Source organism: Bufo bufo, chromosome 2 (assembly GCF_905171765.1).
Source record: "Bufo bufo chromosome 2, aBufBuf1.1, whole genome shotgun sequence".
NCBI lineage: Eukaryota > Metazoa > Chordata > Amphibia > Anura > Bufonidae > Bufo > Bufo bufo.
The window spans coordinates 503,679,646-503,694,184 of NC_053390.1; the positions used below are offsets into that span (position 1 = coordinate 503,679,646).

The 14,539-nt window shown below is 43.0% G+C and overlaps 1 protein-coding gene across 2 annotated transcripts in view; it reads left to right on the plus strand.

The window, feature by feature from the left end:
- Positions 1-14,539, plus strand: part of IL12RB1 (interleukin 12 receptor subunit beta 1) — a 403,260-nt gene that overhangs the window by 116,505 nt on the left and 272,216 nt on the right. Inside the window, exons 1-2 of one of the 2 annotated variants that reach the window (XM_040417824.1) lie at positions 4,206-4,291; positions 5,607-5,779. In XM_040417824.1, coding sequence (XP_040273758.1) covers positions 5,689-5,779 — 91 coding nt within the window. In that variant the 5' untranslated portion in view covers positions 4,206-4,291; positions 5,607-5,688. Of the gene's footprint in view, positions 1-4,205; positions 4,292-5,606; positions 5,780-14,539 lie in introns of those variants that run through there. The other variant, XM_040417823.1, reaches the window with a different exon arrangement.

Here is a 14,539-nt window from a genome sequence, read left to right on the forward strand (position 1 = left end):
TAATCCCAGATGTTCAGTATATTAGAGTGTTTTTTCACCCTAACCAAAAAGCAGTTTTTATAGCCTAAATGTGGCAGTCACTTATGCACGTGTAATCCCAGATGTGCAGTATATCAGAGGGTTTTTTCACCCCATAACCAAAAAGCCATATTTCTGGCCTAAATGTGACAGTCACTTATGCACGTCTAATCCTAGATGTGCAGTATATCAGAGGCTTTTTTTCACCCCAGTAACCAAAAAAACGTATTTCTGGCCTAAATGTGACAGTCACTTATGCACGTCTAATCCTAGATATGCAGTATATCACAGGCTTTTTTCACCCCAGTAACCAAAAAGCCATATTTCTGGCCTAAATGTGACAGTCACTTATGCACGTCTAATCCTAGATATGCAGTATATCACAGGCTTTTTTCACCACAGTAACCAAAAAGCCGCATTTATGGCCTAAATGTGACAGCCACTTATGCTTGTCTAATCCCAGATGTGCAGTATATTAGATGTTTTTTTCACCCTAACCAAAAAGCTGTATTTCTGTCCTAAATGTGACAGTCACTTTGCACGTGTAATCCCAGATGTGCAGTATATTAGAGGGTTTTTTCACCCTAACCAAAAAGCTGTATTTCTGTCCTAAATGTGACAGTCACTTATGCACGTGTAATCCCAGATGTGCAGTATATGAGAGGCTTTTTTCACCCCAGTATGCCAAAGCCATATTTCTAGCCTAAATGTGGCAGTCACTTATGCATGTGTAATCCCAGATGTGCAGTATATTAGAGGGTTTTTTCACCCTAACCAAAAAGCTGTATTTCTGTCCTAAATGTGACAGTCACTTATGCACGTGTAATCCCAGATGTGCAGTATATGAGAGGCTTTTTTCACCCCAGTATGCCAAAGCCGTATTAATGGCCTAAATGTGACAGTCACTTATGCACGTGTAATCCCAGATGTGCAGTATATAAGAGGCTTTTTTCATCCCAGTATGCAAAAGACGTATTTATGGCCTAAATGTGACAGTCACTTATGCACGTGTAATCCCAGATGTGCAGTATATGAGAGGGTTTTTTCGCCCCAGTATGCCAAAGCCGTATTTATAGTCTAAATGTGGCAGTCACTTATGCATGTGTAATCCCAGATGTGCAGTATATTAGAGGTTTTTTTTCACCCTAACCAAAAAGCCGTATTTCTGTCCTAAATGTGACAGTCACTTATGCATGTGTAATCCCAGATGTGCAGTATATTAGAGGGTTTTTTCACCCTAGCCAAAAAGCTGTATTTCTGTCCTAAATGTGACAGTCACTTATGCATGTGTAATCCCAGATGTGCAGTATATGAGAGGCTTTTTTCACCCCAGTATGCCAAAGCCGTAATTATGGCCTAAATGTGACAGTCACTTATGCACGTGTAATCCCAGATGTGCAGTATATGAGAGGGTTTTTTCGCCCCAGTATGCCAAAGCCGTATTTATAGTATAAATGTGGCAGTCACTTATGCATGTGTAATCCCAGATGTGCAGTATATTAGAGGTTTTTTTTCACCCTAACCAAAAAACTGTATTTCTATCCTAAATGTGACAGTCACTTATGCATGTGTAATCCCAGATGTGCAGTAAATGAGAGGCTTTTTTCACCCCAGTATGCCAAAGCCATATATATGGCCTAAATGTGACAGTCACTTATGCACGTGTAATCTCAGATGTGCAGTATATTAGAGAGTTTTTTCACCCTAACCAAAAAGCTGTATTTCTGTCCTAAATGTGACAGTCATTTATGCACGTGTAATCCCAGATGTGCGGTATATCAGAGGCTTTTTTCACCCCAGTATGCCAAAGCTGTATTTCTGGACTTGCAGATAGCCTATGCTGGTGCACTATCGTTGCATAAAATGGCTGCCGATCATGTATTGTTTTTGACTAACTGAAGAACAAAAAGTTAGTTTTCAGCAGTAGTTGGCTCAGGGGAGGCTTTAAAAAATTGTGCACTGCACCCACAAAAAACACATTTTCTGTAGATCGCTGAGTACATAAACCAATTCTTGATCAGATTTCTCCCTGATCTCTCCCTCACAGCAGCTGCAGCCTCTCCCTACACTAATCCGAGCAGAGTGACGGGCTGCGCTACGTGACTCCAGCTTAAATAGAGGCTGGGTCACATGCTGCAGTTGGCCAATCACAGCCATGCCAATAGTAGGCCGAACACTGAACCCGAACCCAAACTTTTACGTAAATGTTCGGGTCCGGGTGCTGAAAACCCTAAAGTTCGGTACGAACCCGAACTTTACAGTTCTGGTTCGCTCAACTCTGCTTATTAATAAAGTCGTTTCCAGTTCGGATGGGAAGGTTTGTAAGGTGAAAGTAAGAACCACGAGAGGTGGAGTGACCTTCTTCCGCCCTGTTACAGAAGTTGTGTTACTCATACCTGCAGAACTTCCATGTTGAGATCCCTTCTACCAAAGATGCTCAACATCTTCTAAGACTGTTTCCAGTACCAGCTCTATGGCCTGAACTGAAGACTTCTTTTTTTATTTGAATAATGTTCATTGAATGTTTCCTTTTCAGGTAGATGGATATTATTTGCATCTGCAAGCTATTGTTATTTTATACAATTCCATTGTATGCATATACATAGTGGTATCTACCGATACCAGACGGGGAGTGTTCTGTTCCAGTATGTGGTATTGTGTATTGGTATGCTCCTCTCTACCCCCCTCCCTGTTTTCAGGTTTCTAGTTAGTTTGGCCTAGCCACTCCCTGTTTTCCCAGTGATGCCTTGCTCATAGTGTGCTCAGATTTCTGAGTAGCAGTATCCATCTTCCGAGCTAGGAATTATTGTCATAATTCTTTTACCATCTGGATTACCCTGCAACATCTTGTAATACAATCTCTGGATTAAAAGGCTACTTGATTAACACCTGGGTGTCTGATGCGTAAGCTGTAAGTGGAGAAAGTCAAATTCAACAAGTCACTCCCGTGTGCATAGAGGTTGCTCTACACAGATGCGTGATTGTATATAGCTGACATTCAAAACGCCACACAGAGCTTTGCAGAGCTTCAGGGCCAGTTTGAAGAGGATGTGGCCTTCGCTCTGCCTACCCTCCCAGGAATTGTTTTATTATATTGGCTTTTCGCTTATCCTTATTAGAGGGGCTGTATCGCTCAGCTATAACTGGATTGATTTTGGTATCTTAATTCAGGAACTGGTATAGTATTTAAATATTTATTTATTTATGATATGGTAATTTTATATTTTTATAAGTAACTCATATTAAAGCATTTCAGCCATTTTAAATCAATGAAATCTTTTGTGTTTATTTATTTATGTTAATTAAGTAGTTAGGATTTGGGTGTAATGTGCCTCCATGTAACTGAACTGCAATACCAGCATACAATGAAGAGGCTGGAGCCCTCATCAGAGTGCTGCAGCAGCCCCTTCCACAAGCACACCGGCAGGGGTTTTGGTAGTCAAACTCCCACTTACCTAACATTGATGCTCTAGCCCAGTGATAGGCAAACTGCGGCTCTCCAGCTGTTGCAGAACTACAACTCCCAGCATGCAAAGTATGCCTACAGCTTTCAGCCTACAGCAGGGCATGGTGGGAGTTGTAGTTTTGCAACAGCTGGAGAGCCGCAGTCTGCCTATCACAGCTCTAGCCTGAGTATAGGTCAGCATTATTTAAGTCACAGAAAACTTTAATTTCTTATTCTCAGACTGAAAAAGTGTGTTAGTAAGAAAATGTATGACTGATTTCAGAAACAGACAGGTAGAAATAGGTTACAGAACAGGGCCTCTGAGAGGAAGTGGTTATATTATTAAAGATTCAGTTTTTTTCTCATGGTTCTTGTGGCTTCCAAATATGTTTCTGAGAATAAACCTCACATATCTGCAGGCGGAACAAGCTAACACAGATCAAATCTACAAAAAAATAAAACATTTTGAGGTGTATACTAAAGGGGTTTCCAGGATTTTGTACCTTTTTATTTAGCCCCCTGTAGCATTTGGTACCTAATGAAAGAATCATACTCGCCTCTCCCTGCCACTCCTGTTTCCTTTCGATGATCTTCTGGTCCCCAGCTTGGTTCCTTCTAGCTGGCATATGTATGGGGCCATGTCCACTGCTGCAGCCAATCACTTGCCTCAGTGTTGATATGCTTAAATGGCATGTGAGCCAACAGTGACGCGCTGCTTTTGGACACATGATCACTGAGGCCGGTCATTGGATGCAGCGGCACATGTGACTGTCCATACCCTGGCTAGAAAAGAAAACAACCCTCCAGTCAGTAGCTCAAAAAACATATGTAAGTAAGTACTTAACAGGGGTTGATAACATGCTATTTAGTTTCCTTAGATCTTGTTCATTGGCTGCTTTTTAGCTCGGATATAAACAGAAAAGGATAGGACTTTATTTTGCCATTTTTGGGCTTTTTTTAATTTCAGATGTATTACAGTAATTACAAATTGGATGCCAAGGTGGACATAGACTCTATATCAATACAAACTCAAATGAAATAATACCCTTACATAATATGCCAAAGAGCACCAAACAAAAATTATTCCTTTAGGTAACAAGTATAAATAGGTAAAATTTTATGAGGAGATGAGTAGAAGCCTGGATGGAGGGGTGGCTGTTTTTCTGGATTTCGCAAAGGCCTTTGATACTGTCCCTTATAGATGTTTAATAGGTAAAGTAAGGTCTGTAGGCTTGGAAAGTAGAGTTTGTAATTCGATTGAAAACTGGCTGAAGGACTGTGTCCAGAGAGTTGTGGTCAATTATTCCTATTCAGAATGGTCCGGGGTTATAAGTGGTGTAACCCAAGGTTCAGTGCTGGGTCCTCTGTTATTTAATTTATTTATTAATGATAAAGAGAAGGGAATTAATAGCACCATTTCTATTTTTGCAGATGACACTAAGCTAAGAAGTACTGTGCAGTTTGAGGAAGATGTCCATAAAATACAAACTGACTTGAACACTCTGAGTGATTGGGAATCAACTTGGCAAATGAGGTTCAATGTGGATAAATGTAAAGTTATGCATCTTGGTAGTAATAATCTCTGTGCTTCATATGTCCTGATAAGGGGCATGGAGGGTCTTAGTTATGAAGAAAGATTAAAATAATTACATTTATTTAGTCTTGAGAAGAGACATCTAAAGGGGGACATGAATAAACTATACAAATATATAAATGGGCCATACAAAAAATACAGTGAAAAACTGTTCCATGTCAAATGCCCTCAAAAGACAAGGGGGCACTGCCTCCAACTTGAGAAGAAAAAGTTCAGTCTCCAGAAGCGTCAAAGCTTCTTTCCTGTAAGAACTGTGAATCTTTGGAATAGACTTCCTCAGGATGTGGTCACAGCAGGAACAATGGATAGTTTTAAAAAGGGTTTAGATGAATTCTTAAAAGTAAATGACATTAATGCTTATGAAAACTTGTAGAAATCTGAGTCTCATTTCCTTCTGGGATTCGCGTCCCCACCTATCCCTTGGTTGAACTTGATGGACTTACGGTATGTCTTTTTTCAACCGTATTAACTATGTAACTATGTAAATAGTGATAAATCTATTTCATTTGTCTCCTAAGTATTTTATAACAGATGTCTTCTCTCATTCAGTGTTTACAGAGATTATACGGAATGCCAAAATTTTGATGCAGGAAAGCAAACTCATATCACTTTGACTAATGATGATGTGCACATGAGGGAAAACATTTCTTTAGAAGTAACAGCTGAAGAACATGGGCAGAACTATACATCTAAACCAATTACTCTTATTTTGGACAAAGCAGGTAAGTACCACCTTTACTCTGCTCTTTTCGGTGAGCATGTACATTAAGAACAGAGCTTCCCTTCCTATTATGTTATGAAAACATATTTTGGGAATTGGTTTATATAGAAAGGGAAAGCAAAATGTGGAACTAGATACAGGATCAGAAGTACAGACATGTACAAGCCACCGTAACATACCAGTTACCTACCATGTGCTATTTATAATGCTGCTGTTTATTTGGCATATGATATTAGATGATAGTTAGTTTCAGATGTGTGCCATCCATATTCTCCCCAATAGCACACTTATCAATTGGTTTTTAATGTGTTTATTCACACATCCTTGTTATTTCACTCAACGTGGGTCAAAGGAAAAACAATGGAGACATGAAATACTTTGCACCCTGCTGCAGACCAAACACGGCCATTGAAGTCTGTGGTTCTGTGGAAACCACTGACAGAACACAGATGGCATCTGTGTTCTGTTAGTGGTTGTCATTGAACAATGGTAGGAGATGCTCTGCCTAGCAGTGCACGTGGAATAGCGATGACACAAGGAAGCCAAAAAAACTGTCACACAGACCAACAATGAACCCTTCTCAGACTTCCTGCTCTACAATAAATAGTAATGGAATGATCGTGTATGAGATTAGCACAACATGCAGAAACCTCAGCAATGTAAAGTAAAACCAAGCGCCAAGGCTCAGCCCTCTCACCCTACTAAGCAGCTGTACAGTGGAATCAACCTGCCTAGTCACATCCTAGGATGAGTCGCTGGGGGCCATTTTTATATCTCAGCATTGCCCGCGTGTACATCTATATAAGTATTTTCTAATGCTATTTCTTGCCTAGAAATTCTCATTACTGTCTTTGGGCCAGTTACAGAGGTAAAGAAAACATCCACAACATCCACCATGTTTTTTAAAGGCCACCATACACATTAGTATATTTTGAGAGAGAAAGAGAGAAAGATCGGATGAAATGAATAATTATGCGTGATCCTTTTGTTCTCGTGGGAGATAAGCTGCCACCAGAAGTGTCTGGCAGGTGTTCTCTCCTCTCCCCCCATTAAATACACATATGAGTTCATCCAAGCCCAATGTCTATGTGTATGGGGTTGCTGGGAGGGAATCGGGAGAGACAGCTGATCGTTCGGCCTACAGCTATTGAATGGGTAAGGCTGACACTTTGGTCATGCCTTCAAAGTTTGTAAAACCTGCTACAGCCCCATGGAGAAAAACATCTTTGAATCTGTGTGGGGAGTGTCTCTTTGCAGTCTGATGGATCTTACATCTCCCCTGCATTTCAGTCTGCCTCTCATCTCCCTGCATGTGCTGTCTAAAAGACAAGCTGTTTGGCAACCAATCTCAGCACAGCTTTTATTTTTGTCCATAGCTCTCATTTTGCATTAAATCTATGGCAGAATTTTACAACATAAATTCAAATGCTGCTAATTGCAGGTCAAGTTATGTGCAGATAATATTTCTGCACCGTGTGAATGAAATTTGTTACAATCTCATCCACTTTGCTGCTACTGTAAGCACTGTGAATTTTCTGCACACAATTCTGCTATGGAGAATCCACAGACTTATGCTACCCAGCCATACCCTAAAGCAGGCCATGAAGAGAAGCTTTTGCTCATGCAATGAATCCTGCTGGTTGGTCACCTAAAACAGGTGCATTGATTGGTTCTGGTATTGTATCTATGCAGGGCTTTTTTTCTCAGAGAAAAGGTGGTGGAACTCACCCCCCCTCCCCTGGCCACGCCCCTACCCACCCCTAGGACCGCCCCCTAAACCGCCCTTTAGAGAACAAGGATGCAAGTAAAAAAAAATTTGGGGGGGCTATAAAAGTAAATATATTGAATTAAATAATAGATGATTTAAATAGATGATATGAAAATATAAAATAAAACGAACTAACAACGAAGGTAATGGCTTTGTATATTGTAAAGCACTAAGTTGTCAGGTCATATGAATAAACTAAAAAAGGTTATGTAGTTCTGAGAAATCCTCAGTTCCTGTTCTTCTGGTAACTCCACACAGTAATGCGAGGCTTTCTACATGGTGTGGAGAAAGCCTCCTGAGGGGGCGAGCAGGAGTGTCAGGACGCCCACTAACACACAGCTCCTTTCTCTATCTGCAAATCTCCATCTCCATCCACACCATGGAGAAAGCCTCGCATTACTGTGTGGAGTTACAGACAGAAGAACTGCCAGCCATATGCAGCCTGCACCAGGAGGCTGCCAGTCCATGCTGAGCCTTGTAGTTCTACATTTCAACAACTTGTACAGCAAGTAGATTGTACGCAAAAGAAATATTTACCAGAAGTGGTACCGTATGCCACGACACTAAACTGCCGCCCGCGCCTCCAGCAGCCGCCCTGCCTGCTGGGCGGGCCTGTCAGTGGAGCCGGAGGTCCCGGGTCTGGGGCCGCAGACAGCAATGGAGTCGGCCTGGGGGCGGGGTTTGGGGCCACAGAATTCGCGTCTCCTCTCTCACTCTCTCCGCCGCTGTCAGTGGTGGGCGGGAGCTGGGCGGGCCTGAGCCAGTGGAGAGCCGGAGGCTGCAGGGACTGAGCATTGCTGTAAGTAAGCAGCCTAAGCAGCGGGCCGGCTGGGCCCAGTAACTAAAGGGGGATGGGGCGAGTCGGCAGAAAATAGGTGGTGGAACGCCGTTCCGGGGCGTTCCGCTAGAAAAAAAAGCCTGTATCTATGTAGTAAGCATGGTTTTATTGGCATATCTATGCAGTAGGCTTGGCTTGGCTCTTTTAGTTTATCTATCTAGTAAGCTTGGTTTTATTGGCATATCTATGCAGTAGGCTTGGCTCTTTTAGTTTATCTATGTACTAAGCTTGGTTCCGTTACCATATCTATGTCGAAACCTTGGTTCTCTTACCATATTTATGTATTAAGCTTAGTCCTGATACCATATCTAAGTAGTAAGCTTGCTTCTATTCTGTATCTATGCTGTAAGCTTGGTTCTGTTACTGTATCTTTGTAGTAAGGGCTCTTTCACACCTGCGTTATTGTCTTCCGGCATAGAGTTCCGTCGTCGGGCTCTATGCCGGAAGAATCCTGATCAGGATTATCCTAATGCATTCTGAATGGAGAGAAATCCGTTCAGGATGCATCAGGATGTCTTCAGTTCCGGTACGGAACGTTTGTCGGCCGGAGAAAATACCGCAGCATGCTGCGCTTTTTGCTCCGGCCAAAAATCCGGAACACTTGCCGCAAGGCCGGATCCGGAATTAATGCCCATTGGAAGGCATTGATCCGGATCCGGCCTTAAGCTAAACGTCGTTTCGGCGCATTGCCGGAGCCGACATTTAGCTTTTTCAGAATGGTTACCATGGCTGCCGGGACGCTAAAGTCCTGGCAGCCATGGTAAAGTGTAGTGGGGAGCGGGGGAGCAGTATACTTACCGTCCGTGCGGCTCCCCGGGCGCTCCAGAGTGACGTCAGGGCGCCCCAAGCTCATGGATCATGTGATCACATGGATCACGTCATCCATGCGCATGGGGCGCTCTGACGTCATTCTGGAGCGCCCCGGGAGCCGCACGGACTGTAAGTATACCGCTCCCCCGCTCCCCGCTCCTACTATGGCAACCAGGACTTTAATAGCGTCCTGGGTGCCATAGTAACACTGAAAGCATTTGGAAGACGGTTCCGTCTTCAAATGCTTTCAGTACACTTGCGTTTTTCCGGATCCGGAGTGTAATTCCGGCAAGTGGAGTACACGCCGGATCCGGACAACGCAAGTGTGAAAGAGGCCTTATCTTGGTTCTGTTACCATATCTATGTGGTTCTCTTACTATATTTATGTATTAAGCTTAGCCCTGATACCATACTGTATCTATGTAGTAAGCTTAATGTTGTCTCTATGTCATAAATCTATTTATTTAGAGGGCATAGGTTTTGGAAGCGGTTGTACACTTATCCTTGAAGTCTCCAGTTTTTACATTGACAGAAAATACATTACCATAAAAAGAAGAATGTATACATGTAATACAAGGGACTTCCCCACTAGAGCATTTCTTTTAAATTGGGTGCCTTCCAGTTGATAGGTAAAAATGAAAGTATAACTCAGCCTACTGTCACCACGTCAGATCTGTGGAGGTGATGGCCACTGCCACTTCTGCTCACATAACAAAGAATTGATAGAGCAGATACATCAAAAACTAAACTATTCGATTTCACATTTTTTACTGAATGATGAATTTAGTTGCTGTAGTTTCAATGTGCTTTGGGTCATTTTAAATTTTTAGGACAATGAAAATCTGCTTGTTTGGTAGCAGCTTTATGGTGGCTTGTCTGCAGTGTCATAAAGATTCTGAATCAAAAGTGGCAATTGTCCAGAGGACTTCACCATCCAGTTCTTTTCAGCTTATCAGAAATACCCCCAGCAACAAGAGATGATTATGAAGTTTCTGTTACTAGTGGTCTGAACTCCATTCTCCTTTAATGAAGCACCAATTCTACATCTGCCTGCAAACGTTAAAATCTAACTTTCCATTTTACGATAGTAGACAACAAAGGACAGTGGGACACATCACTGTCAAGCATAAGTTTTTGCATTTCTGTTTTTGTTTACTCCCTAAACCTCCCTAAACAATTTTTTTTGGCCTGATAAATTGTACTTTCTAATGGCATCATTTAAGATTGCATACCATGTAGCAGAAAGCCAGAAGAAATTCCAAATGGAGTGAAATTTGAAAAAAATAACAATTTTGTCATAGTTTTATGGGTATTTGATTTTTTGGCATTCCTTATGCACCTTGTTCCCTCTATTTTCTTGGTCAGTGTGATTATAGCAATACCACATTTATATAGTTTACCTAGTGTTTTAATAAAAACAAATGATGCAAATGATCTATTTTTTCATATTATTTATATTATTATTTATTAAGTGAAGGGAGATAATGTAGATTTTTTACAACTTTAAAAACATATATATATATTTTAAGTTCCTTTAGGAGACTTGAATATGTGATTGATAGATTGCTTGACACCTCGATCACTGGGCAGGGAGCTATTTAGGTGCCAGGAGAGCCGACTCCCTGGGAAAGCCACCTCAGTGAGGTTAAATGTCTGTAATCAGGTGTCTGCTGTTTAAGGCCTCTTGCACACAGCCGTTGTTCGGCCGTTCCGTGCATTGGGGACCGCAATTTGTGGTCCCTAATGCATGGGCACCATCCATGCGACTGCCGTGACAGATCCAGGCCCATTCAACTTGGATGGGTCCATGATCAGTCCACACCACAAAAAAATAGAACAAGTTCTATTTTTTTGCCGTGCGAAGCCACGTACGTACAGAAACACCACATTAGCTCTCAAGTATTCAAGTGAATGGACCCACAACCATGAAGTGGGGAGCACACGGCTGATGCCCACATATTGCATACCCGCTGTTTGTGGGCCGCAATAAGGGCCACGATCGGCAACGGCACGACCAGGCACCATTTTTAAAGAATGGACTTCCACAGTACATGTACAACAGCTCTCCTGAATAAGTCTGTTCCCAAGGAAAGGGCTCCACCAGTTCTTTAGTTTGAGGGGTCTCTACCAGCCGTGATCCAGCACCTGGACATCCTGCTTGCAAATTTAAAGCTCTGACATTTTATGGGGTTGCTGGTACTCATAAATGGAGTACTTCCAACTGCACATGGCAGAATTTCAGGGAACTGTTGTATATACAGTTCCAGTATAGAGCATACAAGAGTATGCCGAGGTGTCCAACAGTTGTTGGTGATCTATGGCTGGTGAGGAAATTTTGAAGTTATCATGTGCTGGTCTCTTCTGCTATAAAGGCCCTGTAGAAGAAGGTTCTGGCTACACAAATCTTTGGTTTAGGAATATAATAGATTGTTTTGCCTATTTTCAGGGATTACGAAAAACATATTTGATTTGAGTGATATTTTTTATTTTATTATAGACTATCACTGGTGAGTTCCACACATCTTCACATTCCTGCCAGTAAAGAACTTGCAGAAAAAGTTTTTAGAAGTTCTGATTTACAGGGTATGCAAAAAAATTTATAGCACTTAGAAAACTTGATTATTTATTGTGGAGTTCTCTTTCTACAGGACACACTCATTTAGAGCACTAAAGTACAGTGCTTTGCTGCTTCTCTCAACCCCATAAACATTGATTGAAGTGCTACTGCACAAGTTCAACCAAACTACCCCTTCCTGTTATATGTGCAGTGAAGAGGAATGGGGACTCAGGACACCTATTCTCGTGATCAGACATTTATTACCTACATTGTGGATAAATGTCCATTGTGAGACAACCACTGTAAGAGCTCATGCACACGCCTGTATGTATTTTGCAGTCCGCAATACACGGATCCTCAAAAAATACGGATGACGTCCGTGTGCATTTAATATTTTGCGGAACTGAACAGTTAGCCCCAAATAGAACAGTCCTATTCCTGTCCTTTATGCAGACAATAATAGGAAATGTTCTTTTTTTTGCGGAACAGACATATGGAAACAGAATGCACACGGAGTAACTTTTTTGCGGACCCATTGAGATGAATGGTTCCGAATACAGTCTGCAAAAAAAACGGAACAGACACGGAAAGAAAATACGTTCGTGTGCATGAGCCCTTATGCCTCATTCATATGTCAGTGTTCGTCAGTGATTTCCATCAGTGATTTTGAGCCAAAAACACGTGTGGCTCTAAGCACAGAACAGGTGCAGAGCTCATACCTTATGTCTGTGGAGGCTACAATCCTGGTTTTGGCTCACAATCACTGATGGAAATCACTGACCAAAACACTGACGTGTAAATGAGGCATAAGGGTTAGACGGAGCATGCTCACACAAAGACTTTATTTATACAGGTCTATTTTTGTTGGTTATACTACAGAATGTGGCGCCCACTAGTGTTGAGTATAATGGAAGTCAATGGGAGAATCCGAGCATTAAAAGGAACCTGTCACCAGGATTTTGTGCATAGAACTGGGGACATGGGCTGCTAGATGGCCACTAGCACATCTGCAATACCCAGTCCCCACAGCTCTCTGCGCTTTTATTGTGTTAAAAAACCGTTTTGATCAATATGCAAATGAACCTGATATGTGTCCTGTGTCCGGAGATGAGTCAAGCGGAAAGGAGCCCAGCACCGCCCCGCGTCCTCCGAATCTCCTCCTTGCTGGCTGACGTCACAGAGTTGGAGCGCCAAAATCTCGCGATGCGCGAGCTAGCGCATGCGCAGTGTCGGCATCATGTTCATTCCCTGTGCTGGCATCAGCACAGGGAACGAACTGCGCATGCGCTAGCTCGCGCATCGCGAGATTTCGGTTCATTTGCATATTGATCAAAACGGTTTTTTAACACAATAAAAGCGCAGAGAGCTGTGGGGACTGGGTATTGCAGATGTGCTAGTGGCCATCTAGCAGCCCATGTCCCCAGCTCTATGCACAAAATCCTGGTGACAGGTTTCCTTTAACCACCTCCGGACCGCCGAACGCAGCGACGCGTCCTGGAGGTGGTTGATTCATTCCGCCTGGACGCGCCGGCGCGTCCTCTCGCGAGACGCAAGATTTCGGTCACAGCCGGCCCGCGCATGCGCATCGCGGGCCGGCAAAAGTTCGAGGAGAATTGCATCAGCAACCTGCCAGACAATGATCATCGCTGGCAGGTTGCTGATTTTTAAAAAATCTAATCACAAGCCATATAACATCATATTAGTAAATATGATCTGTTATATGGCTTCTCTGCTGGTCCTTTTCGTCGGTTGGATCCAGCAGAGGAGCAGACTGAACTGTGAGTACACACCAAACACTGTCCTTAGCCCCAGATCACCTTCCATCACCCCCATCATCCAAATTAACCCCTTGATCGCCCCCTGTCAATCACTTAGTGAAAGACAAAAAGTGATCAATGTAAACTGTCACTTTTTTTCACTAGTATTGGCTGTTAGGTTTTAGGATTAGTTTAGGCCCCTTGGTTAGGTAGTTTAGGGATCAGTTAGCGCCCAGCCCACCGCACCGCAGTCCCTTATTCGCTGATTAGCGTATCGCTAATCAGCATTTGTACTTTTATAGTATCTGTAAGTGATCAAAACTGATCACGGTCAGATCTATAATTGTATTAGTGTCACCTTAGCTCGCCCTCCACCCAAAACGCAGTGTTTGCCCGATCAGGCCTGATCGGTCGACCACACGTGCGTTCACCCACGCCCGCCCCACCGCAGTGACAAAATTTTTTTATCACTGCACATTCACTTTACACGCACTGCGGCGATAAAAAAAATCAGTTTTGATATTTTTTATCAACCGCAGCGGCCTCCGGTACTTCGCTAGCCTCCCCTTTGTAAGACAGGCTTGCTTTTTTTCTTGGGTAGTCTCAGGGAATACCCCTAAATTTAGTAGTCCAAAATGTCAAACAGGAGGTATTCTTCTGAAGAGGCCTACAGGATTCTGACCCAGTCGGATGAGGAATGGGAACCCTCATCTGACGAATCTAGCGGGTCAGAATATGAACCTGTAGAAAGCAGTGGCTCTCTGACCCAAAGTTCGGACGAGGAGGTGGAGGTCCCTGATAGAAACAGGCGTACCCGGCCCCGTGTCGCTAGACCACAGGTTGTGCAGGATCCGTTTCAAGAGCAGCAGAGTGGGGCTGTCGCTGCCGGATCACGTGGTGAGGCATACACCAGCAGCGCAGCCCTTCCTGGACCTAGTACCAGCACTGCCGTACAACATGGTGAAGTAGCGAGCACCAGAAGGGCAGTTGAAGCTGGTACGGTGGCACGTGCAGTAGTTACCCCGTCGCAG